The sequence below is a fragment of the Cygnus atratus genome, chromosome 14, assembly GCF_013377495.2.
Source record: "Cygnus atratus isolate AKBS03 ecotype Queensland, Australia chromosome 14, CAtr_DNAZoo_HiC_assembly, whole genome shotgun sequence".
Taxonomy (NCBI): Eukaryota; Metazoa; Chordata; class Aves; order Anseriformes; family Anatidae; genus Cygnus; species Cygnus atratus.
This window is the reverse complement of record NC_066375.1, coordinates 563,297-589,087: the sequence shown is the minus strand read 5'-3', so window position 1 is coordinate 589,087 and position 25,791 is coordinate 563,297. Positions and strand designations below refer to the sequence as shown.

At 41.0% G+C, this 25,791-nt stretch overlaps 2 protein-coding genes across 8 annotated transcripts in view; one reads left to right on the top strand and one right to left on the bottom strand.

The window, feature by feature from the left end:
- Positions 1-2,376, bottom strand: part of LARS1 (leucyl-tRNA synthetase 1) — a 30,156-nt gene extending 27,780 nt beyond the window's left edge. The window contains exons 1-2 of one of the 4 annotated variants that reach the window (XM_035560525.2): positions 2,264-2,376; positions 1,338-1,456 (exon numbers count right to left, since the gene is read on the bottom strand). In XM_035560525.2, coding sequence (XP_035416418.1) covers positions 1,338-1,456; positions 2,264-2,269 — 125 coding nt within the window. In that variant the 5' untranslated portion in view covers positions 2,270-2,376. Of the gene's footprint in view, positions 1-1,337; positions 1,457-1,704; positions 1,972-2,078; positions 2,148-2,263 lie in introns of those variants that run through there. The other 3 variants (XM_035560527.2, XM_035560526.2, XM_050713705.1) reach the window with 3 other exon arrangements.
- Positions 2,377-2,583: 207 nt separating this feature from the next.
- RBM27 (RNA binding motif protein 27) lies at positions 2,584-24,602 on the top strand. 4 transcript variants are annotated; one of them, XM_035560598.2, is made up of 21 exons: positions 2,584-2,736; positions 4,905-5,023; positions 5,716-5,840; positions 8,304-8,395; positions 8,984-9,177; positions 9,967-10,227; positions 10,780-11,013; positions 12,324-12,458; positions 14,566-14,715; positions 16,609-16,756; positions 17,042-17,195; positions 18,338-18,601; positions 18,727-18,855; positions 19,734-19,856; positions 20,350-20,424; positions 20,530-20,694; positions 21,116-21,220; positions 21,326-21,517; positions 22,582-22,668; positions 23,123-23,233; positions 24,070-24,602. In XM_035560598.2, the coding sequence occupies exons 1-21, from the start codon at positions 2,678-2,680 to the stop codon at positions 24,154-24,156; spliced, it is 3,009 nt and encodes a 1,002-aa protein (XP_035416491.1). In that variant the 5' UTR covers positions 2,584-2,677; the 3' UTR covers positions 24,157-24,602. The 4 variants fall into 4 exon arrangements, with proteins under 4 accessions (XP_035416491.1, XP_035416493.1, XP_035416492.1 ...); XM_035560599.2 differs by having other exon boundaries at positions 2,585-2,736; positions 9,970-10,227; XM_035560600.2 differs by lacking the exon at positions 14,566-14,715.
- The last annotated feature ends 1,189 nt before the right edge of the window (positions 24,603-25,791 follow it).

The window sequence follows — 25,791 nt, the reverse complement described above, 5'->3', positions numbered from 1 at the left end:
AAAGATCAACCACATTATAAGTCATCTCTCCTGGCTCATCTTCTCTGAATAACTGTGATATTTAATAATGATGCGGATGTTTTTGCTATCACTTCCTATGACTGAAAATTGCACGAATGGCACCAAATCTCTCACAGCAGTTCTATCACAATACCAAGGAGCTTTAAGAGCTCAGCTTAACAAAAAGCATCACAAGCAAAGCTTTTTCCTGCACAGGATGAAGTCCCACTGTGACTACGTAGGGAACGACTGCAGAACTGTACATGGCGGCAGCATCTCTCTCTCTCTTCTAGGGTAGCTTTAAGCAGTATCAGCTATTTTATGAAAACAGAAGTTTATGACAAAGCCCTGAAGTAAATACACAATGTTTTAACTAGAGTGTAACAAAATCAAGTTAGCAAAGCAGCTTTTCTTGATTTATAGGGTGGTCATATGTAATCATAGTGAACGCTGAAATTTCGTGTTTGCTCAATATTGTAAAACTGACCTACCACATTCATTTCAGTCAGAAACTAAGTATTAATTACAACCCTAAATTTCAAACTGCGTTTCTCTTAAGCCAAAAAAGATTTCTACAATGCTAACAAGTGTACCCACACAACCACTTTTAGTATGCCTCACAGATTTAGGATTCAACTTGTCTGACCCACTTAGGGGCAGATGTGTCATTCACTACTTACGCAGTCCTGAGACTAACACTGCTGAAGCTGCAGCTCGCAACAAGAGCAGTCCAAACTGAAGTTCTATGACTAACAAACAAGTCACACAACTGCAATACAGTTCATATACTAAAACAGATTGCAGCACCTCATCTGAGTAATGGTAATGATCACACACCTGGCCTTTGTCTGTTTATACACAAAGCAGAACAGGTTAGCCTATACCAGGAGCCGAGGTGTATGTTGAAGAATTTTCTATTCTCAGTGAAGCAGAGCGAGTACACGCCTCCTGAGTTACCCCACCGCAGATAAAGGAGAGATCCTTTCTGACTGGGGGGTGTCAAGTCCTCCTACTCCTTTACCATATTGAAAAAGGCTCCTACACATCAGAAAGTAGACATCTCAAAAAGGAACCTTGTTTTTAAAATCCCAGATGGCACTGAAACTACCAAGGAATGAGAGGACTACTGGAACGTGGCCAGCACGTGTTCACCACCGCTTCATGCCATCAGATATGGAAATGCTAACTTAATGCGTGAGAACCTGTAGATGATGGAAGAACACTATTACTTCAAAAGAGGCCACTTTTCCCCTCCCTGGATATCGATGGAAAAAAAGTTCCCTGGAAAAAAAGCTTCAGATAAGTAACGATAAAACCAGTAAATAGCGTAACGATACCTCTTTCGGTTCTGCGTGTCCAGAGCATTCGCCTCAAAGACTCGTTCATCGTCCCACTTCTGCTGAATCTCTTTTTCGATTTTCTTCAGGAAATCGACTTTTGCTGTCCCCTTACGTTCCTGTGAAACAAAGAAGAACAGGACTCTGGGTGAACAGGTTTCTGAGCGCAGAAACGCAACGTGCTGCAGGCCGCTCCCAAAGCCCTTCCGCTGCCGGGTGCCGTGGCCCCAGAGCGTGCTCGTGAGCATCTCCCTGGCCTCCGTAACACCGCGGCGTCACCTCACAACGGAGCATCACCAACATCACCAATGCCATCGCCGCCACCAGCACCAGCACCCCCCACATCACCCCCCGTATCACCACCAACACCCCAAGCGGCCTGCGCCCATCCGCATCCTTCGGCCTTCCGGAACGCCTCGGACCCGCGCGGGACCGGCTGGCAAACTCCTTCCCAGGCGGGGGCTTCCCAGGCAGTGCCGGCCCGCGCGCAGCGCCCCACCGCGGGCCCGTTACCCCGCCAGCGCCGCGCAGCCCAGGGGCGCCCGAGCCCCGCGGCCAGGGCCGCGCTGCCCCGCCGAGCACGGAACCGCGGAGCTGCTTCGGCCCCAGCGGCTGCCGAGGGGCGGGGCGGGGCGGGCGCTCCTTCCCCGGCGCCCTCTCCCCGCGGGGCGCTCCGCACCCACCCGCACCCGGCGCTAACGCCGCCTGCCCCCCCCCGCGGCAGGGCGCCCGCAGCGTTACCGCAGCGCCGCGGGCAGCCCGCCCCCGGCAGGGCTCGCACGGACCGCGGGGCTCGGGGCGGCCCCGCCACGGCCCGGGCCCGGGCCCCGGGAGCGGCCCCGCGCAGCCCCCGGGCGCCGCGGCCGGGCCGGGCCGGGCCGGGCCGAGCCCGCTGGCAGCGCCGGCCCCGCGCCGGCCCCACTCACCGCCATGCTGCCGGGAGGAGGGAGCAGGGGCCGGGGGCAGCGCCGCGCCCCGTGACGCGCCGGGGCCGTACCAAGGCGGCGGGGCCGGGGGGTGGGGGCGGCCTCCCCGCCCCGCCCCGTCCGTCCCGCGGCTGGGCGCTGCGCCTTTAAGAGCACCCCCAAAGATGTCGCCGCGGGGCTCGGGCGCTCGCGCGACCCGGCGCGGTGACCTTCGGGTCGCGCTCCCGGCGGCCGCCATTGGCCCGCCGCGCGGCGGCGCCGCCGCCCGATTGGCTCGCGGCCGCCCGGCCCCGCCCCGGCTGCGCCCGGCAGGCTGCGCGGCGGCCGGCGGCTGGTTCCTGGAGCGGGCCTCGGCGGGGGGAGGGGCCGGGGCAGCAACCGCCGCGGGCCGGGGGCGATGGTGGCGGCGGCGCCATGATCATAGAGAACGTGGAGGCGCTCAAGTCCTGGCTGGCCAGGCTGCTGGAGCCCATGTGAGCGCCGCGGGGCCGGCGGGCGGGACGGGACGGGACGGGACGGGCGGCGGGGCGGGGAGCGGAGCGGAGCGGAGGGGGCCGGGGCCGGGGCCGGGGCGGCCGCGGGGGGCCGGGGCCGTCCCCACCGCCGCACGCCGGCACCGCCGCCCCGTCATCGCCTGGGGCTGCCGCGGGGCCGGAGGGGCCCGGCTGTGGCGGGCCGGGCTCGGGGCCGTTGGGGCCGGGCGCGGGCAGCGCTCGGTGAGGGCCGGCCCGGCCCGGCCGCGTGCCCCGCGCGGAGGCGCAGCCGTGCGGCGGGGCCGGGGGCGGCCGCCGGGCCGAGCCGGGCCGGGCCGCCGGGCGCTGCGCGGGGCCTGCCCGGGCCCGCGGCTCCCCGCCGAGCCGCGCCGGGGCTCGGCCGCCCGGGGCCGGCAGCAGAGCGGCCGCTCGCGCCGTGCCCCCGCGGCCGGGCCCGGGAGCGCAGCGGGGCCGCCCCGTCACCGTGCGCCGAGGAGCAGCCCCGGGAGCCCCGCGCGGGCTGAGCGCCGCCGCTGCCCGGCGCCGGCCGGCCGGGTACGGACCCGCGGGGAGCGCGGCCGAGGCCCGGCCCGTTCCCGGCCCGCGCGGTGAGCGGCGCCCGGCGTCCGAGCGCCGGGGGGGGGCCCGGGCGTGCGCTGGGCCGCAGGAAGCGCTGCGGCGGCGCCCCGGGGGCTTCGTCTGACGCGGCCCAGCTGAACGCCCCTCCGCCCCCGCCCCGCGCCTGTTCCCGCACGGCTCCGCGGGTGCGCGCGCGTTTCCGTGTGCGCCCGGACGGCGCTTCAGGCGACGCGGCCCCGGCGGAGCGCTTCCTCGGCCAGGTGTTGTTCGCGTCTCTCTTGTCGAGACCGCGGCTCTCTGACGCCTGGCCAGACCCCTCTGAAAGCCTGTGCGGGCTGCGGCGTGACTCCCGCTCCCGTGCGGCCCTGCCTGCCGCCTGCCGCCCCGCGCTCCGTGGGGCCCGGGCTGCAGCGCGAGGAGTCGAGCTGGGGGCGAGGGTTGGTGGCAGGGGATGCCCTGCTTGGCCCAAACGGTCTGGGATTCGGACGTGAAGATACAACGTGGCTAACCCGGCACAGCGTGCTCGCACCTCGCACAGGTTGCTGCGGTGCGGTGTGAAATCCTAGGAGAAATTTACGCGCGGAGAAAAAGATGGGCGAGGTCCCGAAGGGATGGATCATCTCCTTTATTTAAAACAGAAGGGTCAGAGTCAGCTGGCGTGGGCACTGCCACAGAATATATTAAATACGGTTTGTTTATTTTAGTGGATGTGTGCGTGAGAATTGTACGATCTGTAAATTTGTGGTTTCTTTGTTGTTAATTGCTGTGTTTAACACGGCTTTCATCAGATCTTGGAAACAAGCAAATTAATTTGGAATCGAGCTGCCTGACTGACAGTTCATTGGGAATTTTGTCTTTAACCAGTTGTCATCTGCATTTTTCTTTACATTTGTTAGTTTGTGTATTTTTTTTATTATTTGAGATAATTTGGGGGTCTACACACCCTATGCTATTTCCCTGTGTTTCCATGGTTAACATTATTTAAAAAAAAAATTGCTCCTGTTTTTAAATGTTAATTTAAAAATAAATCATCAAACTCTTCTGGGGTCCTACCTACCCTCTGATAGCTTGCATCTGCATGTTTTCCAAGAGAGGCAGAATGAGGAGCTGTAATACTGATTTAGTACTGTAAAGCCCCTGTAGTACTTCAAAGTAGTCATGCGGTGATTTTCCGGGAAGTTGCTCTACTACTCTGGTACGGTCACACTGGGTGCTGGTTGTGATGCTCTGAGGAACTAAGAAACAACGACGTCTGCTCAGTTGCCCTAGAATTGGGTCCTCGTTAAACAAGGCAGGAAGGTGGCTCTTCCAAAGCAAACCCGAGGAAGGGGCAAAAGACCGGGAAGGCTGCCAGGTGTGGCAGGGCGTGGGAGGTGGTCACAAGGCGATTAAAGTATCTGGCTGTAATTGGGGAAAAAAATTGCTGTCACAGACATCCCGGTGCAGCTGTGTTCATACCGGGTGTCAGAACAGCATCCGGTGTCTGTTGCTGGGCTTTCTTCGGTGGCCCTCCTGTACCAGCACCTGTCCAACATGCAGTGCTTTGGGCATTCTTCAGCAGAATCAAGAATGGTTCTTTCTCTCCATAGATGTGATGCAGACCCGTCGGCTTTAGCCAACTATGTTGTGGCGTTAGTTAAGAAAGACAAACCAGAGAAAGAGCTGAAAGCTTTCTGTGCTGATCAGCTGGACGTCTTTCTGCAAAAAGGTACTGTGTTCTACACTTCTTTATCTTTTGTTTCCTGGTTTTCGTTTCACTGTGTGTGAGGGGGAGAATGATATACTATTGTTTCATTCAAAATATTTCTGGTTATCCATAAATTGATTATTTCTTACAGAGTGTGAAGGAATAAAAATCTTGTGGTTTTGTGTTTGTTTTTTTTTTCCCCCACAAGATGATTTTTGTAGCCTGTCGTGTTCACAGTGGGTGGGAGGAAATCCTCTAAAATAAAAGCTAACACTTGATTTGGTTTTAAAACACATGTCGTGCCGCCAGACGTTTCTGTATCGGATGTCTGATAACTTCTGAAAACCTGCCCCACGTTGATCTTTCAGGCTTCTGATGAGCTTCTCAGGGCAATTTGTATCAAATTCAATGTGTTAAAAGAAACCGCTCACTCTGTAGCTAGCGGACTAACTGTGGATTTGATCATAAGTTTCAGTCACACTTGGCCCTTAGAACATTCCAAAGTTGTAAATGTGATTGAAGGAAAAGTCTCTTCTTTTGTCTTGGAATTCCATCTCCTCGAATGGAACTAATGTTCATTAACCTAAGGCATTGCTGCTCCTGATTTAAGCAGTCTACCCAGATGACTGTTTTTGTGGACTTTTCTGGTAAAGCCATTCCAAACAATGAACTTAAATCAGTATGTAATATTTTCTTGTCGTCTCTATCCTCAGAAACTTCAGGTTTTGTAGATAAACTTTTTGAAAGTCTGTACACAAAGAGTTACCTTCCTTCTCTTGAACCCACGAAAGTAGAAGCGAAGCCTGCAAGTCAGGAAAAAGAAGAAGTCAAGGAGGAGGTAACCTTTTTTTTTTTTCCTCTACCTGTTTCTAATTTTCAGATTATCCCTGCTGTAACACCTGTGAGGCAAAATGCAAAAGCAAAATCCATTTTGTCGTGACTAGTAATCTTTTTTTTTTTGTCTCTGTGCATCTGAATGAAAATGGAAGGTGATCATTCAGAAAGAACATCTTACTTTTATCTAGGTTAATATCATTCACAAATCCTATTCAGATGTCCCTGGCAATATAAGCTGACAGGGATTTGAAAGGATTTAAGATGAAAAAGAAGGAAAAACATTCCAAATCATTTCCTGTTTCAATTTTGTATATTCTGTAAGGAATAAAAATTACTATGAATGTCTTCTGTAATACTCGAAATCAGTGAAATATGGCAGCCTCTATATCAAGGGTTAGTTACTGAAAAAAATGAGGTACCACTCATTTGCCAACAGTTCTTGCATTTGTCTTGTTTTTAAGCTTTATTAACAAAATTTAAAGCAATCAAGTGTATGAGAAAGCGAAGTAATATTTCTGTAGTTATCTAAACCCCTTCTATCTTGTATAATCCTGTGCTCTCAGTTCTCCATGGTATATTATTCTCTATGTCGGCAGTGTTCTAAGGGAGGAGATCTCTGTGTTTATTGCATCCTAATGCCCCAGCTTTGAGAGAGAGTTGGGGAAAAATTGCTACTGAAATAAATGTTCTTCATTTCCATACACACATCACTATTCACAAGATACTCTAGGCTGCATGTGTGTTTTAGTTGCTATAGGAAAGATGTAAATGCAGTCAGGGAAAAATTAATACTCTAATTCTTTCCCCCTTGCTCCATGGATGCTTATGTCTTGAAGTGCTGAAAGCAAAAACTGTCATTCTTTATTTAGAAATGGACTATAACGAGCGTTGTTTTCAGAGAAGTATTCTGAATGGGTATTCAGATTTATGCTTTTGTCTATACGCCTCAAGTAAGATGAGAGAAAGACCTTGCTGGAATTAGTTGTTCTGTCTTCAGTGTTTAAGCTGGCAGATGGTCACGAAGGTGACAAACAATAGATCAAAATCTGTCGGTCAACCAAAACAAAGTTGTATTATATTGTATTGTGGAATGCAGATGCTGTTTGAATGTGATTCATCAATTGATTTAAATCAAAGTTGCTATTTAGTCTTTTCTTTCATTTCTTATGTCCTTGTTTCTTTGAGAATTAGATCCAGAATTATCACAACAATTTATTGAAGTAGCTTTGGTGATGGAAGTGCATCATTTGCAACTATATAAGACAACAATAGTTTGCCAATTAGTTCTTAAAAGAACTATCATAACTTCTAACAATTTTTTTAGAATTATCTTCTGCCAACTTAACCACTGCATTAACGGTGGCGGAGGGATCATTTGGTGTAGTTGGTTGGTTTGGGTCTTTGTTTTGTTTGGCTTTGTTTGCGGGTTGGAAGGAGGACGAAGGAAGATATTTAGGACAGTTTTGTGTGACAGTTTTACAGGATCAGGACATTTAGTAGCTATTTCTACCTTAGGAACTTATGTTTCGTCACACAGCTCAGAGTATTGCATATTTCCTTGAAATGGAGAGCACAGAATAAAATAAGGATGCAATCAGAGAGAAGCTTAGGTTGGAAGGGGCTCCTGGAGATGAAGTCATCCAATCTTGTTTTGAAAGCAGGACCTTAAACTGGGCCATCCAGAGCCTTGTCAAGCCAATTCTTGAGTGTTTCTACCAATTCTTTCTAGATAATCCTAAACAAGGATGGATTTATCTTATACAAGCCTGCCTTTTAGTATTGTTTTGACTTGAAAAACTCTTAAATATTATTGCAGGGAAGCTTTTGCCACCCAAATTTACAGTACCTTCTAAGCAAAGTAAAATGGCAGCAAACGCATGAAAATGTACAAAATGCGTTCAAACAGATTTACAGGACTGGGGAAACTGACAGACTTCTAATACTGCTTTTGTTGAGGCCAGTGAGAAATGTGATTACTTCAACTATGTGAACAAGTTTGTTTTTTTGTCGGGCTTTTTTTTTTTTTTTTTTTTTGGCTTTAAAGCGTTTGTTTCAAAATGTGAATTACTGGCCTGTCTACATGGAGAGTAGTAGTTCTCCTTAGTTGTGTTCCTGCTACGAGATTCAGAAAATGCCTGGTTTGTATAATTGCTTATTCTAATGGGATAGAAAGTGGGTATAATATTTGTCTGTTGTGAATCCTGTTTAAAAGCAAAATTTGAAAGTAGCTTTACTTTGGAGCCTCTCCTCTAGAGAAAATCCTAAAAGATTTAAAGCACAAAGCCCATCAACCTCTGCAGTGTGATTACTTGAAGTGCTTAGGTATTCTGTGCAAGTAATACTTAAAATGTTGTTTTATACAAGATACTAACTGTGATATGAAGTTAATCTTGGTCTTTTTCTTTTCATTTAAACAAAAAAAAAAATTATGCTCATGCTTACTTGGTGGCTGTCTCTTAAACAGAATTTTCAAGAATCTGTTGAAGAAGAGCGGGATGGCAGAAAGAAGAAACATTCTAGTCCACAGAGAAGCCGTGCAGATTCCAGTGAACAAAGGCTAGTAGTTGAACCAAAATGCTGATATCTCCTTCTGTATTTGCTGGCAGTCTTTAACTGATGATTTTTACCTCTTTCTTAGGATTTTCACAGAAGCAATGATTTCCTTCCCACTGTTCTCTGTCTGAAATGTGTTTCTATGCTGATCTCGTGCATGAGAATCCTTCACTAGATGTTAGTCTCTTTGGGAAAAGTGACAGTACTTTTCAAATGTTAATACCTAGGGATGCTCTCAGTTCCGTTCTTTCCCTTGTTATATAAATGAAAAGCATTGTTGGGGTGCGGCAGTGTTCTTACTGCCCTTTCCCTATACCTCCCCCCCCAACAGACACTGTCAACATTGTTTTTAGAACTTGTTCTGTTCATCTATAACTTTTTCACCTTTCCTTTTTTTATTAGTCCTCTTGTAGCTGGTTTCTATGAATGAGTGCTTCTGTATTTTTCTGTGTAATTGGGGAAATTCTGATTCAAATGGTTTTTTTGCTGTCTAAACTGGACAGGATGTACAAACAGTATGTTAACTTGCAAACTTGTTTTTGAATTGGGTTTCTCTTTTCGTAAATATGGTCTACATATGTGTTTTTCTAGAACCAGAGAGAAAAAGAGAGATGATGGAAAATGGAGGGACTATGACAGATACTACGACAGGAGTGACTTGTACAGAGACAAGTCCAGCTGGCGACGAGGCAGGAGTAAAAGTCGTAGTAAAAGCAGAGGGTTAAGTCGAAGTCGTAGCCGCAGTAGGGGTAGAAGCAAAGACCGCGATTCGAGCAGAAATGTTGGTGAGTACTCAAGGTGTTGCTTTAGGAGAAGATCTAATGTCAGTGATGTGTGGTGACTCCTACATACTGTACGGTCTAGCAGGCTGTAGATGTCCTTGAGCAGTCTGAGCAAATTTTGAGAACTTTGTGTTGCTGAAATCATTAAGATGCTGTTCTTCAAAGTAGAATAATTAAGGGAATTGTGTTCTGCACTAACCTCTTAATTTATCCACAGGTGTATATCAGTAGCTGATATTTATGTGCTGTATGTGTTAACAAAGCTGTTGATTTTTCAAAGATGTACTATACTTTTTGCTAAGTAGTATAAATCTCCTTTTCACTTTGTGTATTTTTAGAGAAGTTTTCTTTCTAATTCAAGGTGGTTACCACATGATCCGTTGTGCTTTTAGGGCTAATTCAGAACTGTTGGAAAACTAAGAGGCACAGATTACTACACGTTTTAAAGTGTGTTGAGACCACTTTAGTTACTGGTGGGTGGAGGTTTGTTGCTTTTCTCCCCCTTTCTACTTCAAAAGAAAGCTGTAATCCAAGAAGGGATAAGGAGTAGAGGAAAGAATGTTCATTTTGCAAAGAAAACATCTAGGTTTCTGAAGTTAAAACCCTGTTTGCACTATATTTAGTTTGTCTTCCATTGGTAAGACTAATCTGCTTTAAGAACAATTTAACATCCAAAATACTGAATATTTAAGTAAACTTCTATATTGTTGTGTAATATCTTTTTTTCAGGTCTCTAATACACAGAACAAAGTATGAAGATGTACCTAATTTGTTTTTGGTTTGTTTTCTAAGCAGAGCACCGTGAGAGATCAAAATTCAAGAGTGAAAGAAATGATGTTGAAGGCTCGTATAATCCAGTTTCTGTGTCTCCAAGTAACTCTACTGAACAGTATTCTTCTGCACAATCTATTCCCAGTGCTGTTACTGTAATTGCACCTGCGCACCATTTGGAAAACACAACAGAGAGCTGGTCAAATTATTATAACAATCATAGCAATCCCAGTTCATTTGGCAGAAACCCTCCACCTAAAAGAAGATGTCGAGATTATGATGGTAAACTGTTTCCTAGTCTTCTGTTTCCTACCTAGTTTCAATAATTCTGTAACTTTTTTTTTTAGGTATTCAAGTTAAGTGTAGCAAGTCAAAATGCAGTAGCTTGTGGTGTACCTTTATATGTAAAAATGCACGAATGACCGGTATTTTACTGGGAAAGGAACTAATCTTGCTGGAAGCAGTTCATTTGTACTCTGACAGCTGGTGGATAGAACATGGATTTTGTTCACAACACTACATATTTGCCTTGGCAAATAACTTAATGACTGGCAGTTCTGAAAAAGATTTCACTATACGTGTTTAATGTAAAACATGGTACATACGCATGCTTTGTTCTTCCACGGCTTTTCTTATGGATACATATATTTGTCTGTATGCTTTTATGGAAGATTACCATAATTGGAATTATTTTGAAACCTCATCTGATAATGTTAAGTCATTGATTGTATGTTTTCTTTAGTAAGAAATTCCAGCAAAAACTGAGATGACATTAATTGTTGACAACTAATTTTTTTTCCCTCTAAGAAGATAATTAATTTTCTTGTTTTGCAGAGAGAGGGTTTTGTGTACTTGGTGATCTTTGCCAGTTTGATCATGGAAACGATCCTTTAGTAGTAGATGAAGTTTCCTTGCCAAGTATGATTCCTTTTCCTCCACCACCTCCTGGACTTCCTCCTCCTCCTGGTATGCTTTTGCCTCCGATGCCAGGTCCAGCTCGCAGTATGAGGATGCCAGTACCACAAGCTCATCCGCAGGCACCACCTCCTGTTGTGCTTCCTGTACCAAGTAAGTTAAAACATTTTTCTGTGTTACTATATGTCACAAAGTTAAAATGATGGCTCTTTCTGGAAAGGAAATTTTTTTTCTCATGAAAAAAAGTTGAGATCTAATCTATTGAAAGTTCTAATAAATCTGTGTTTGTACTACACTATGTGTTGTTTTTAGCAGCAGATACCTTATGCATCTGAGATCTCTTAGCTCAACAGTGATCTAAGTCTGTTCAGCCTTTTTTGTTATCTCGTTGCATATTACATTGTAAATTCGGTGGAGAAAAATCTTAGTATATTGGATATATGATTACTCTGTTTCAGTACTCTTGACTGCAGTTACACAATACGTGCTGTCATAGTTGTAACAAGTAGCAGCAGTTATGGGATAAGGAATAGTTTTCATATAGGGTTAACACAAAGCAATTAGTGGGCAGGCTTCTAGAAAACATTTTACAGTGGTAGTAGAAAAATGAATTATGAAATTAATCTTGGGGAATACAGTTGTTGTTTGTGCTAGTTTTATTTCAAAAACAGTGGTGCTTCTGGTGAAACTGTGCCTGGCTACAATTACGTGAAAGGCACCTGTAGATTATATCTGTTCATACACACTTAGTCTTATTCCTGCTTTTGTTTCCTTGGATTACTTTTTTTCACAAACCCTAGTAGCAAAAGCTTAAAATGGCAAAGGTAGGAAATACTACATTTACCTTATCTAAAGCAAGCTTTTCTAATTAACAAGATAACTTACGCAAAACTTTGCCTGAGCCTTTTAGTGGGTACTGAGTTGGCTTGCTGTTCAGAGTTCTCTGATTGTAGGTGTGTTTTAGTAGGTTGCATAGGATTAATTCACTGCCCCTCTTTGGCTACATAGTAAGTAGAAGCATGTGTATTGTATATGGTACAAACAAAACACAAATTAGACAGATTCCTTCCCTGTTAATGCCTTTTGCCCTGTAGTTTTTTGTTCTAGAACTGTAATCTAAATGTTGCTGGTATGTCTTGCTCTGAGCAATCCTTGATTCTCCATGGCAGAGCTGAGGGAGGAGCTGCTTTAGCTAATGCAAGCTCTAACAGTAATAAAGCTCTGGGGAAGAAAAGTCTCTTTTTTTCTTTTCCCTTCCCCTCCTTAGGCTTAAAGCTTTGTTCTTTCTGGGAAAGAGAGAAAGTGTTGGAATCAGAGTAACTTAGCAAAATGGAACTTCTTATCCGTGGTAAACAATTTTGATGTAGTAGGATTGTGATTATTTACAAGGAATAAACAAATTGCACAGAATTGTTTGTACATTTAATCTGTGGAGTCTTACTGATTCTATGATGTCGTTGTAGGACCACCTTTAACACAGTCAAGTTTGATAAATAATCGTGACCAGCCTGGGACAAGTGCAGTGCCCAGTCTTGCCTCTGTAGGAGCAAGGCTACCTCCTCCGTTACCCCAGAACCTCCTGTACACAGTAACAGAACGTAAGCAAATTTCTTTTTTTAAATCTGCTTGGCATGTAAATTTAAAAGTTCCTCTGCTTGTGTAATTGGAAGTAATTACCTTTATCTTCCTCCAGTGAATACAAATCTAAAAAGAAGTCTGATGGCTTTCCTTGTGGTCAGTGCATCATCTGCTATTACTGTGTGAAATAGCAGTAGTGTTCTGTCACTGTCTGAGAAAAGTTCATTTGTCAGGAGCTTCTTTTTGGTTTCATATTTTCAAAATAATAAAACGGTAGCATAAGAAAAACGTTTATCTTCTAGCTGTTTAGTAGAACATCAGTACAGAAAAGATGCATCTGCAAACCTGTAATTACTGTTTAACTTGGTCTTTATTCCTACCCAATTTTGGCTACTACTTCATATGAGAGACTTTTTTCTCTCATCTGTGTACCAAAATTTTCTCTAGGTTCTTCATATGCATTAGTATTTTATTTCTCTTTTTTCCAGAATTGACTTAATCCTAGCTTTCTAACTTAAAAAATAAAAAAAGACTGCTTTCAATGGACATGACATCTTCCTTACAGAGCACTTTATTTTTTTTTTATGAAAGGAATAACAAAATAACTGGAGAACCCCAAATCGTTCAATTTAAATCAAATCAAATTTATATATCTTTGATAATGAAAACAGTAATGACATTTTCATGTTTTATGTGAGCAAACTAAGGCGATTAAAATCTCAGTGTTTTATAATATACCTTTCTGGAATATTATAAATAATATAATAAGTAATTATAATATTCCTAGCTCTTTTTTAACATAAATATTCTGGATTTTATTCAAAGGAGAGCTCCAGTTTATGGTCCATGTCATTTCCTTCGTGAATTCCATGCTTTTTAGAACGTCAGTCACTCAAATATCTTGTTAGGATCTCTGTTCAGTTGTCTCCAAATGCTGTCAGGCCATGCTACCATCAGATTCTTTGAGCTTCAGAGCTTCTTCTCAGGAGTGATTCTATCTGTTGTAACTCACAGGGCATCTTTGACTTTAATTGTGCTACATAATTCTCTTCTCCAAAACCTGTGTGGAGGTTGATTCTCATGTCCGTCTCTTGGACTGTTACGGTTAAACTGCTGATTGCTCTCTTGCAATTGCATGAAGGATCTTGGAAGAGGAACTTGTAGTTCAGCTCACACGAGTTTAATGAAAGTTCTTGGCAGAATCTGAAACTGCTGACTGCAGAGTCAGCGCTGCATGACAAAACATCAGCATTGAAGTTTTGAGGCATCTGTTTTAAATTGTCAAGTCTTCATTGTCCTTTAGAATAAGGAGCTGACATGTAGAGTGCTTCAGGTCTGTTGGATCCCCCTGTATTGGCACCCATTTCTGTTCCAGGATATGCTGTGTTTCTCCGGAGGTTTTTCGTGGGTTTTATTCATTCAAGCTCTTATATAGCTTTTCCTTTTTATTGTTGGAAGAATACATCATCTTTGATGTACCTCGGACTAGAGGAACAACACGAGTCAATTCTGTCATCTTGTGTTCTCACAGTTATCCCTTGTAGTTAAGTAATCATAATACCTTAATGAAGGTAGGCAGCTAATCTCACATAAATTAAGATAATTTAATAGGTAAGTATTGGTCAAATCACCTGATTTCTCAACTTGCCTTGATTGGAATCATTTAAGTGCATTCTTTTCCAAAAATCCTTCCCTGAAGTAACATGATCTGTTAGCGCAACAAAGACTCAAAATCTCTGTACATCTTAGGATAAGATGTAAGAATAAATGCTCAAACTAAATATTTTGTTGCTCCCCGTGAAACACTGTCAGACTTAGTGAAGGATGTGATACAGGCACCTCACTTCTTTTTCAGGCACTTCATCAGTACTCAGTAGTTGTGATCTATGCACTTCGTACAAACAGTAACAATCATTGAAGGAGAATATGCCCAAATAGACTTAGGCATAAAGGTGAGATGAGGGCTTTAAATAGCTACACACATTGGTTCTACAACCTCTTTTCTCTCTTCTCTTTGTCCAGAACAACTTCTGATTCTTGGACATCCATGCGTTTCCTTAAAGGAAAATTAACCCTGAGTCTTAAACTCATTTGAAAAATTCTTTCATTTCTCTCCTTTTTTTATAGATACATATGAGCCAGATGGCTATAACCCTGAAGCTCCTAGTATTACCAGTGCTGGTAGATCTCAATATCGACAGTTCTTTACAAGAGCACAAACGCAGCGTCCAAATCTAATTGGCCTAACATCTGGGGAGATGGATACAAATCCAAGAGGTAGGAAGGGTTTCTAGTCATTGCTGTTGCTATTTTTGTCCAAGAGCGTCAACACTTATTTACCCCTTTTTCAGGCTAAAAGCAGTACATTTTTTCTCACTGATCTAGTATTTCAGAGCAATTTTCAGACATCTCAACTTTTTAAAAAAATGCTAATATGACCATATTGAAGTAACAGCAGACTTATTGATTAAAAATAACCACTGGCTTGGAAATGTTACAAGGTTGGTTTGTTTTGGTGGTTTTTGGTTGGTTGGGTTTTTATTCGTCTTTAGCCTACAAAGGTACTTTTTGAGTGCTGTTGCTTCTGGAAAGAACAATGATACAGGAAGTTGACTTTAAACAGTACATTTTGAAGAAACTTCTGATTTGCCAAGGGCGTGTTTAAGAGCTGGGGCACAGATGTGGTGATCCACAACACTTGCCTCGTCTGGTTCGATGGTAGTTGTGAGGGGAACTATCATGGCTTGTTTTTGTACTTGATGGTCTGACTTTGTCAGCCAGATGCTATATTAAGATGATTGTTGCAGGTAGAATTCTAATTCTCCTAGCCTGTAGAAATTCAATTCCAGTCTACGTTTAAGTAATTCTGATTCATAAGCTGGATGAATGTGGATGTAGCGTGGCATGTACAAAGTCTCCTTCAGGGTAGAGAAGAAGTCAAGGCTCTTCTTGAGAACAAAAAAGAAATTTTTGTTCTGCTGGCATAGCTCTCTTTCTCCTTCCTGCTTTCTCCCCATGATCTGTAAGGGGAAAGCTGGTAAATTTCAGTGTTTATTGTTACACTTCAGTGCTTCTTACTTAGTGGGATAAGAGAGGTTTTTTTGCCCAATGTTCCCTTCCAGTGACTCATCCTATAAGGAATATTTTTAAATACTATTGCAGAAATTGTTGTTGCTGTTTTCAATTTAATAAATGTCAAAAAAGCAGGGTTGGGTCTTTATTGCTGGTCCTCAGATTCTCTCTAAGAACCCATTCCAGTTGTAAGCTATGGGTATGTGTTTGGTGATGGTGCTTCAGGCCACTTGTTTTGCTGTCTCTGTCAAGTACCTGAAAGGTTTACTCTAAAATCATCCTCCAATGTAAGACTGAAACTGTATGCCTGAAAATGCCTAGTCTTTTTTTCCTACGAGTGTAATCAGCAGAGCTCTGGCATGTATAAAAAACACAGAAAATTGATTTACAACTCAGACTTCTTTTTAGGAGCTAAATATTTGGCATACACAAGAAACCAACAGCAATAGCATAATTTTCAAATGGATGTAATAAATACTTGACAAATTATGATCTAGTGCTTCGGATTTGTGTTTGTAGAATTTGTTTCAAATGATAAATGTAACATCTCTGAGAATATAATTTCATGCTGTAGCTGTGCTTAATTGACAGTTGCTGTTGCTGAAAACTGGATGGAGGGGTGGCAAGGGGATAGCAGTGGGAGGAATGGGTTCTTGGTTGCCTTTCACTATCAAAGGTTAATTCAGGGAAAGTTGGTTGTTTATTAAGCCCATGCCACATTCCAGAACTCTAACCCAAAATCTCAGAATGTAGTGGGTTGTTTTGTTTTGTGGTGCTGGTGGTCTGCAGAACCTAAAGCTTCAGTACCTGCAATATGAAGTTTCATCTTTGTTTCTTCAAACTGATACTAAATACTAATCTTGAAGGTCAAAACTCCCACCTCTGCTGGCAGGACTAAATGCTTGTTTTCCTCAGATTGATTAGTTAGGCTAGCAAGTGATCTCTGAAGTAACTTCATAAACAGAACAGACCAACTTCTTATTTCTAATGTTTTTAAAATCAGCTCAATTTTGTTGTTTAAATGCAAGCTTTATCAACGTTTCCATTGATTGTGATAAATAATACGTCTTTTCTTCCCATTCCTTTCCTTTCCTCCAGCTGCCAATATTATCATCCAGACTGAACCTCCCATTCCCATTACGAATAATAGCAGCAATGTAACTAGAGTTGTGCTTGAACCAGACAGCAGAAAACGATCTCCAAGTAGCATGGAATGTCCACCACTGAAGAAACCATGGTTGGGAAAGTAAGAATTAATGACTGCAGTTGACTAACTGGAATGCACTTTAATGCTGTCAGTGCTGTAAATATAGCAATTCGTTAGTCCCTGTAATTTGAGTAGACTGAGTCAGAAAATCTATATAATAATTGGAGACTAAATACTGGGGGAAAAAGTAGTTCAGTTGACGTTACTCTCTAGAGTGTGTACTTCTAATAAGAAAATAAAAGTTAAATGTGCATTAACAATTGCTGCCTTACTTCGGTGCATTTATGTCTTTCTGAATGACTATTTTGCTCTCATTTTCTCTAGGCAAGCAAATAACAACCAGAATAAGCCAGGATTTTTGAAAAAGAATCAGTATACTAATACAAAATTAGAAGTTCGGAAAATTCCACCAGAACTGAACAATATTACACAGCTCAACGAACACTTCAGTAAATTTGGAACTATTGTAAACATTCAGGTAAAAAACGAAATTCAATTTTATTTCTGCATGTGGGTATTTTATTTCCCCTGGAGCCTTCTTGAATACAGTAGCTGTACTTTGTTTCTGAGAAATCTTAGTGAAGACTAACAAAAGTAGGTAATCAAATTCAAAAAAGCCTTTTGGTCCTCTCTGCCTTCATAAGGTCTTCTTACATTTGAAAGACTTGCAGATTTAACAGTATCTATCAGGCTTTTGAGCAACTTGAGCATAATTTTTGAGAGAGATCTTCTAGCAAATTCTGTTTTGTATGGAAGTCCTGAATTATTTCTTAGGATTTTGGCAATGATGCAACAGGAGAGTCTTTATGCATCAGTTTATTACCATTTTGCATCCTAGAACTGGCTCCAATTCAGTGGTGTTCCTTGCATTATAAGTGGAAAAGCACTATATAAGCAAAACACAGGTAGTTGCATGGTTAAAGTACTACTTAATTTCCTTTTGTTTTGTTTACACAAAACAATGGCCTCCAGAGTCCTTGGTTAGAGGTCTGAATATAGACAGATACCTGGGAGGCCTCCCTATTTCTTGACTTGACAGTTTTGGCCTAGCCCAGAAGATACTGTGGTGCTTTCTACACGATGGTAATGAAATAATGCATTTAAAACACATTACCTCAATCATATTGTACTGGAAAGTCCAACTAGGAAGTATGTTTTTATTTCTGTAATGATTATTTTTTTAGAGAAAATTTGTCTTTTTCATGATTGCTGGATAACGTTTCTTTGGAAATGTGGTGAATCTTTGCACTGCATATCCTTGGACAACGTTTTTATTTCAGGAGTTTAGCATAAAAAGCTTTGGGCTTTGTATCAGAGTCTCTTCAGTCATATCCCAATAGCAGTTTACTGTGCTTTGCTTATCCAATGATATTTGGTGGAGAAGTCTCTTTTATTTTTTATTTGATTTTATTTTACTGCATATAGTCTTTGCTGTAATTGTGTAATATTTGCCAAAATGTACTTGGCTTTAATTATATAGAATATTTACCTTCATTTTTGAGCTATTAATACCATTAGATATTCCACTTGTTATTGCGGATTATTTGTAGGTTGGTTTGCGACTGGTTGAGATGTTTTCTTTCTCGAGAATTAATGTATTTTCATCAACTTTTGTTTTAGGTTGCTTTCCAGAATGATCCTGAAGCTGCACTAATTCAGTACTTAACTAATGACGAGGCCAGGAAGGCAATTTCAAGCACAGAGGCAGTTTTAAACAATCGGTTTATAAGGGTGTTGTGGCACAGAGAAAGTGAACAGAATCCCCCATTGCTGCAGCAACCACAGCAGCAGTCGCCCTCACAGTCTCTTCATCACCAGCTTCACCTTCAGCAGCAAGCCCTGACCACGCCTCCAGCCGTAACGATGCATAGCAATATGTCAAAGGTATGCTTTCATAAATTAACCTTCGATATGCTGAAGGTTATCAGTGTTCTTAAGTGACAGCTGCTAGCTTTAAAAATGCAGAGTGCAGTGCCTTTCTCATTTTTTTAATATGTGTTGATACACAGGCAATGAATAAACCGCTGGCCTCTGGTGCCTATGTCCTTAATAAAGTCCCAGTGAAACGTCGCCTTGGAGCAGCAGGTGGAAGTCAGTCTGATTTAAGTCAGTCTGGGGCTGTAGTAGAGGATTCTCAGGTATGTTTATGAAAGCTGACCGTCTTCATACTCGCTTAAAGCTTTTGCACGTTAGCTGAAAAAGGGACCTAGCAAATAGAACGTGCAAATTCTGTTCCTAGTAGATTATTTCTTTATCACTAAAGTTCTATACAACATGGTCAGTCACTTCTTAGTTTCATTAGCTGCTTATATATACTAGGGAGAATTATTTCAGAAACAAAGTACCACTATTTTAAGTATCATAAAATATTTTTGGCAGTGCTTCCTATTAAACAAATTTGACGGCCTACATGGGACGTCAGCTTTTTGTTGATAAATCTAATTGCTTTTCCCAGTGATTTGGGAAGCACGCTGTGCTTCAACAATAGTACTAGAAACTTAGAGAATCCTTCTGTATAGAATTCAAGATGGTACAGTTTAATTAGCACTGATACCATACTGCAGCAAATGTTCTTGGACACAAAGAAGTCCTTCCTTGTAAGAAAAGAGGTATGCAAGTGACTGTTACTGCCTTATTTCTTTTTTTTAAGTGTTTGGTTTGAAAGCGCAATGTTAGTTTGTGTTACCAAGATGAATATCGTGCAGATACAAAAGATCAGCTTCAGCAGTGTTCCTAGTGGATATTGGGATACAAAGGGAATTTTGGATGACTAAAATAAATTATCTTGCTAAAATGCTTTCTGCAAAAGTGTTTAACATGATTGCTTCCAAGCAAGTTGACAGTTAGACTAATGCCTTTATACATGTATTTTAATTCTTGTCTCATTGCATAAATCCGGAAGCTTGTGTTTGTTTCATAGAATATCTTCCGTTTAAATTATATGATGGTGGTGTATCACATTCATTTTAACCTATTACATATTTTTGTTTGTGTGTGTGTATTTTTATAATTTCAGACGTTTCCTACTTCTACAAGCCACTCAAAAACGGTTTACAGTACTTCAAATTTAAAGACAGCTATGAAGCCAGGTGCAGGGTCTAAACCTCATGATGTGCAAGAAGCTCTTAAAAAAAAACAGGTACTTTGCTATATGTTGATGACAGTGTAGTGGTCAAAGTACTTTTAAAAAGAAAGGATTGAGAGACACCTTAAACCTCAAGTACTGCTACGTAGCTTTCTACACATAATCAGTGTAGGTTTTATGATTCAATTTTGCAGATGCACATTGAGGATTGGTGTGTTTTGTTTTGTTTTTTAAGAGCGAGCGATAAGGGGTTGTTGACATTTCTCTGGTTTTAATCTCTGCAGATATGAAAAACTTAAATGATAGCACAGGATATTCAAGGGGTGTTGGAAGGGAAGAAAAAAATAGTAGATTACTTCAGAACAGGAAGTGGGCAGCTTTTCATTGTTATTTTCCAGATCAGATACGTTTAATACTAGTGTAGTTCACAGACTAGTAGTTTTTATTATGGCCCTTGCTTATATATATCGTGAAGAAGAAAATGTGACATACAAGTGCATGTAATGCTAGACTGCTTTTTCTGATTGGAAGGGTTTTCTTCTCACAGGAGGCAATGAAACTCCAACAAGACATGAGGAAAAAGAAGCAGGAGATGTTAGAAAAACAAATAGAATGTCAGAAGGTAAGTTTGGAATGGCTTCCAGTAAATGTGTTCTGATTTTTTAGGCATCTGTTCAGTGCTGTTCTTGCTGAAGTTTTATATTCCTGCTCTTTTATTAATACATAGATGTTGATATCCAAGCTGGAGAAAAATAAGGCTATGAAACCAGAAGAGAGAGCAGAAATAATGAAGACCTTAAAAGAACTAGCAGGAAAAATATCTCAATTAAAGGATGAGTTAAAAACTTCATCTGCAACCTCTACACCATCAAAATTAAAGTCCAAGACAGAGGTATTTATTGTACAAGACACTTGGCCATCAATCTCCTATCACTATTTCTAATGATGTGTCCTAAAAGCACACCACACTGTTAGATCAATGTACTTCCCAGCAGTATTTTTGAATTTGAGTGATAGCTATGGAGAACCAAGCAGTAGTTTCAAGTAACTTGGGTGACCTAGTTTGCATATAACTTATTCAAGCTTGTTCCTGTTCTGAAGCATAGAATTCTGGGTCCCTCCAAAAGGTGGGGGGAAGGACATGGAGGCAAGTAAAACAACTGAATTTGGAGGAAAGTGTGGAAGTCGTGTGCTGATCTGCCTATATTTCTTGTATAAATTTATTGCTAAAGAAGTGGAATTAAATATTAAAAGCAGACATTCATGTTCTGCTTTTCCCTCGCATTTTCTCTTTCTATACATTTTTCTTCAAGGCACAAAAGGAACTTCTAGATGCAGAACTGGACTTCCATAAAAGACTTTCCTCTGGAGAAGATACAACTGAACTGCGAAAAAAGCTAAACCAGTTACAAGTAGAAGTAAGTATGTCTGCATTTATGTTTTTAATGTATTTGATATATAAATGTTTTAAATCCTTTCAAACTGGGGATAGCTTTATACATTATTTGCCTTCTTTTCAACAGGCTGCCCGTTTAGGTATCTTGCCTGTTGGTCGAGGAAAGACAATGCCAGCTCAAGGAAGAGGACGAGGGCGGGGTCGTGGTGGGAGAGGAAGGGGCATGTTGAATCACATGGTGGTAGACCATCGTCCCAAAGCACTAACAGTTGGAGGATTTGTTGAAGAGGAAAAAGATGAATTGTTACAGCACTTCTCTGTAAGTATTAGGTTACGTTAAATAGAGAAACTGGGGATGAGAGTTGGAGATGCAAGTCTTTATTTCTGTAATACAAACAAATTTATCCTGAATTCATGGAACAGGATATGGATAAACAGTTTCAAGAGTTATCAAGGATGTAAATATAATGTCTTTTATAGCTGATTTACAGTAGCTGCCCAATGCATTCCTTTAATAGGAAAAGCCAAATGGCTTCATCTTACTAATTCTGTAAGCTAAACTTATTTACAGACTTGTGGTGCAGCAAATAGCTGGTAGTTTGAAAGCTGAGTTAATGGATGTGTTAGTATCAGACCTGAGTTAACACAATAAAGGAAAAACACATTTGACATTTCCCTCAGGTAACACTAACCAGAATAAAATATTTCCCTTTGCAAACCTAGTAAATTTGTCAGGGAGATAATCTAATGCTTCATAAATAGATAAATCTGTGTGTGTGTTTGTTAGTTTGATGTTTTGTCTTGTTTTTTGTTGTTTTTTTTTTTTTTAAATCTATCATTGCTGTGTACATTCAAATTTTTACCATTATATGCAGTATACCATTTCTAAAAATGCAATGTTCTGTTAATCTAGACATACTAGACTTCTTTTCCAGTTCCGTGAAAAAAATGTTCTGTACTTAGCATATTCAGGAGCTATATAGCAAAGTTTGATTCCTATTGATCAAATCTCTTCTTTTGCAAGTAAATAAGCTCTAAAGGACTTACTTAACAGGTCTGTAGTAGTACAACATTGAAAGGCAGAAGAGATAAGGAAGTGGTGAATTCTCTGGATTCACTTCTCAGCTATATAGCTCCTTTTCTCCTGCAAAATAAATCTCCACTTATTAGAATGTTAGTAAGTCTGAGCTTTTGCCCAAAAATACAAGTACAAATGCTGCAGCGTTGCTGGATGACGCAGCTGAGATTTGTCTCTTTTTCTGTCCAAAAAATAACAAGGTTTCAGTAGTGCTGTGGTACAGAACAATGTATTTGTAGTGCATGATGATCATGTTTCTGGAGGAGAATATTACTATTTTTCCTAACCAGTTTTTCCTCTTATAGAAATTTGGAGATATTGAAGACCTTCAAGAAGAGGATTCCCCACTAAGTGTTGTTCTAACTTTTAAATCTCGCTCTGAAGCTGAGAATGTAAGTGGAATAATGGATTTTTTTCCTGGTTCCAAAATAAGAATTAACTACTCATGTCTGCCTTTTTGTGTTTTTAAAATTGGGCTAGCTTTGATCCTGCTACTTCAAGCTAGATAGTGCAGATATTTGTTGCTTTTACATATAGTTTGCTAAAAAGGGAAATAACTCATGTTTAATTTAATAACAAAGGTCTTTTGCTGACATAGGTTCAATGTCACCATCAGTTTAGAACTCTGTTAGTCTTTTCAGATTGGTAGTAGAGGAGCATTGTTTATAGGCTCAAGTTTGAATGAAGTTGCTCTTGAAGACTGAAGCAGATGATTATTATGTGTTTGAGATATTTTGATACACCTCTGCAGTGATAGGTGTTCACTGGGTCTACTCATTATTGATCTTAAAAAATCCTTTACTTGATTCTCTTTTTGAAAATATATTCATTTTAAACACAATGTAGGCTGCTAACCAGGGATCCCGGTTCAAAGACCGAAGACTACAGATATCATGGTACAAACCTAAGGTACCCTCTGTGTCAACAGAAATTGAGGAAGAGGAGCCTAAGGAAGAGGTATGAAAATATGTTGATAAAGTTATGACTCTTTTAACAATCTAAAAGCTATGAGCTCTTTTCAGATAGGTTTTTTGTTTACTGAAGAAATTCCATGAAATCACAGAATCATCTAGGTTGGAAGAGACCTCCAAGATCACAGAGTCCAACCTCTGACCTAACACTAGCAAGTTCTCCACTAAACCATATCACTAAGCTCTACACCTAAACATCTTTTAAAGACCTCCAGGGATGGTGACTCAACCACGTCCCTGGGCAGCCCATTCCAATGCCTAACAACCCTTTCAGTAAAGAAGTTCTTCCTAATATCCAACCTAAAATATGTGTCTGCAAGCCAGAAGCCTAACTGTTCTTAAATAGTCAGGTACAACTTCCATGTTTTAAAAAAGGAAAGAAAAAAGAAATCCACTCCAAAAACTTAGATTTGTAAATTAAGATGATAAACATCACATTCTTGCATGCATGCTGCTAATATTTTTACTTTATTAATTCTCTACTGAGGGATAAGTTCTGTATATTCTTAGATTGTAATTATGAACACTTTAAGGCTTTTAAAGGTTTTTCTGCCTAGGCATTTAACAGAAACTTGTTTCAGAGTGGGTGGGTGGTTGTTTATTCCTGCTTCCTTTGAAGTTTGGCTTTCTTTCCCTTTCTTGATGTGTGAGACTACTGTTCTTTCCCTAAAGCTTGTGGAAAATAGTTGCATGCGTTTCGGTGAGATTTACTGTAAACAAGAACCTGATGTGAAGAGCAATGGGGAGGCTGTGTTGTCATACAAGTTTCCTAGGATACAGCATGGAACTTCTTTGTTTAAAAACATTTTTTTCTTTATCTAGGAGACTGAAACCTCAGATTTATTTTTGCATGAAGATGATGATGATGATGACGAAGATGAGGATGAATCCCGTTCTTGGAGAAGATGAAACTTGATGTTGGAAATGTATAATTTTAGGAATATAGTTCAAGCTATATCTTTTAAACATTTATTTAAGAAAGTTGATGAGCCAAAAAAAGCTTTACTTTCTTTTCAAACCACAAGATTTAAAGTGAGCAAAGTTTGTTATAAAAACATTTCAGATAAGAGCTGTGATGCCAGGCTAGCCAAAGGCCCAGTAACTTTTTACAGAATTATCAAGTTCACCGGGGTGGTGATTCTTTTCTATTTAAGAAGGTTAAAAAGAGAGAAAGAAAGTGAATATTAGTATTTTCCTGTCCTCTTTTCGTGTCACCTGTATTACCTTGTTTTGTTTTTTATAATGTGATTGATTTGTTAGCTTATAATTGAAAAGATGTTACAGGTTTTATTTAGCAATATCATAGGCTTGGGGGAAAGACACAAACTTTCATTAAATGTTATGAAAGAAAAAAATGCCTCATTTACTAATTGAAAAAAGGTAGCATTTTATTTCATATGCAATCACTCACTGTAGAAATTATTTGTGGCTAAGTTCATCCTTCACTTATTTAAGGATGTTTGAAGGCCACACAGTTTCTATATTCTGCTTTTTGTGAGAGGAGATGGAAAAAGTGATTCAACAGGTTACTACTATAATATTGTCCAGTTCACTCTGTTTCTTCAAATCCTGCTTCACAAAAACATCAGCAATGACACAGATTTGAGTGAGTGTTTGAGATTTCCTTCTGTAGTTTCAGTGTAGTGTTCAAATTTAAATTGTACTATTCATCTATTGCATCTCAGTATTTGTGAATGTAATGTTTTATGCTTTCCCCAAAAAGAACGAAATTGGCAACTGCTCACCAGCCATTAAAAACTCTTCGTCCTTCCCTTCCCTATCTTATATATGTTCAAGCCAAATCTGTAAAGTGTTCAGAGCAAAATACTTTTTATCCAAAAAATGTCAGTCTGCTGCTCAGTAAGCCTTCAGAGTAGTGTTTAGACCTGGTTTGGGAATGTTAACCATTTATCTTCAAGTATAGATTTGTTCAGACACATTTAAGGTGAATACCATTAACATCCTCAGTTGCCTTATCACTTTACCATTTAAAAAAAAAAAAAGGAAAAAGCAAACACACCAAAAATGGTGTATAATAATAGAAATTAGTATAACAAGTTTAGATACTTAAGCCATGTATCTTAACTGTTACATGGCTTCTGCAGTTCATGAACATGTGTTATCTAGGAAGTGTTTTCCTTAACTCTCTGCATTTGTACCATACACTTTTCAGTATATTTTTATTTACTTTTCTATACAAAATAAACTGAATGTCAGTGCAAAAATGTGCTCCTCTTTTGAATAGTTTACCAGAATATTTGTCAGCAAGTTCCCAACTGAAGAAAAATTTGCATCAAGACCTCTAAATTTCAGTGGCTCTGAACTTAGCTAATGACATGGAGTTGAGCATGTCTTTGAGTTCACTGTTCCCCTGTTACCATTTTGCTGTGGTGGAATATTAAAAATCAAAATAGTATTTTTCTTTTGTTTCCTTGTCAGTTGAAGGTAATATGCCCTTCAGTATACTTCCTCTTCACGTTAAAACCTCTTTATATAATTAGGACTTTCCTGCTAATATTGAGGCTAAATTACATACATGAAGAA

What these genes read in the sequence shown, in the direction of transcription:
- RBM27 (XM_035560598.2), top strand. Translation starts at nt 2,678, where the DNA reads ATGATCATAGAGAACGTGGAGGCGCTCAAGTCCTGGCTGGCCAGGCTG. An exon ending in AATTAAAGTCCAAGACAGAG is followed by an intron (nt 20,695 to 21,115) that starts GTATTTATTGTA and finishes TTTTTCTTCAAG; the next exon opens with GCACAAAAGGAACTTCTAGA. An exon ending in CTCGCTCTGAAGCTGAGAAT is followed by an intron (nt 22,669 to 23,122) that starts GTAAGTGGAATA and finishes AACACAATGTAG; the next exon opens with GCTGCTAACCAGGGATCCCG.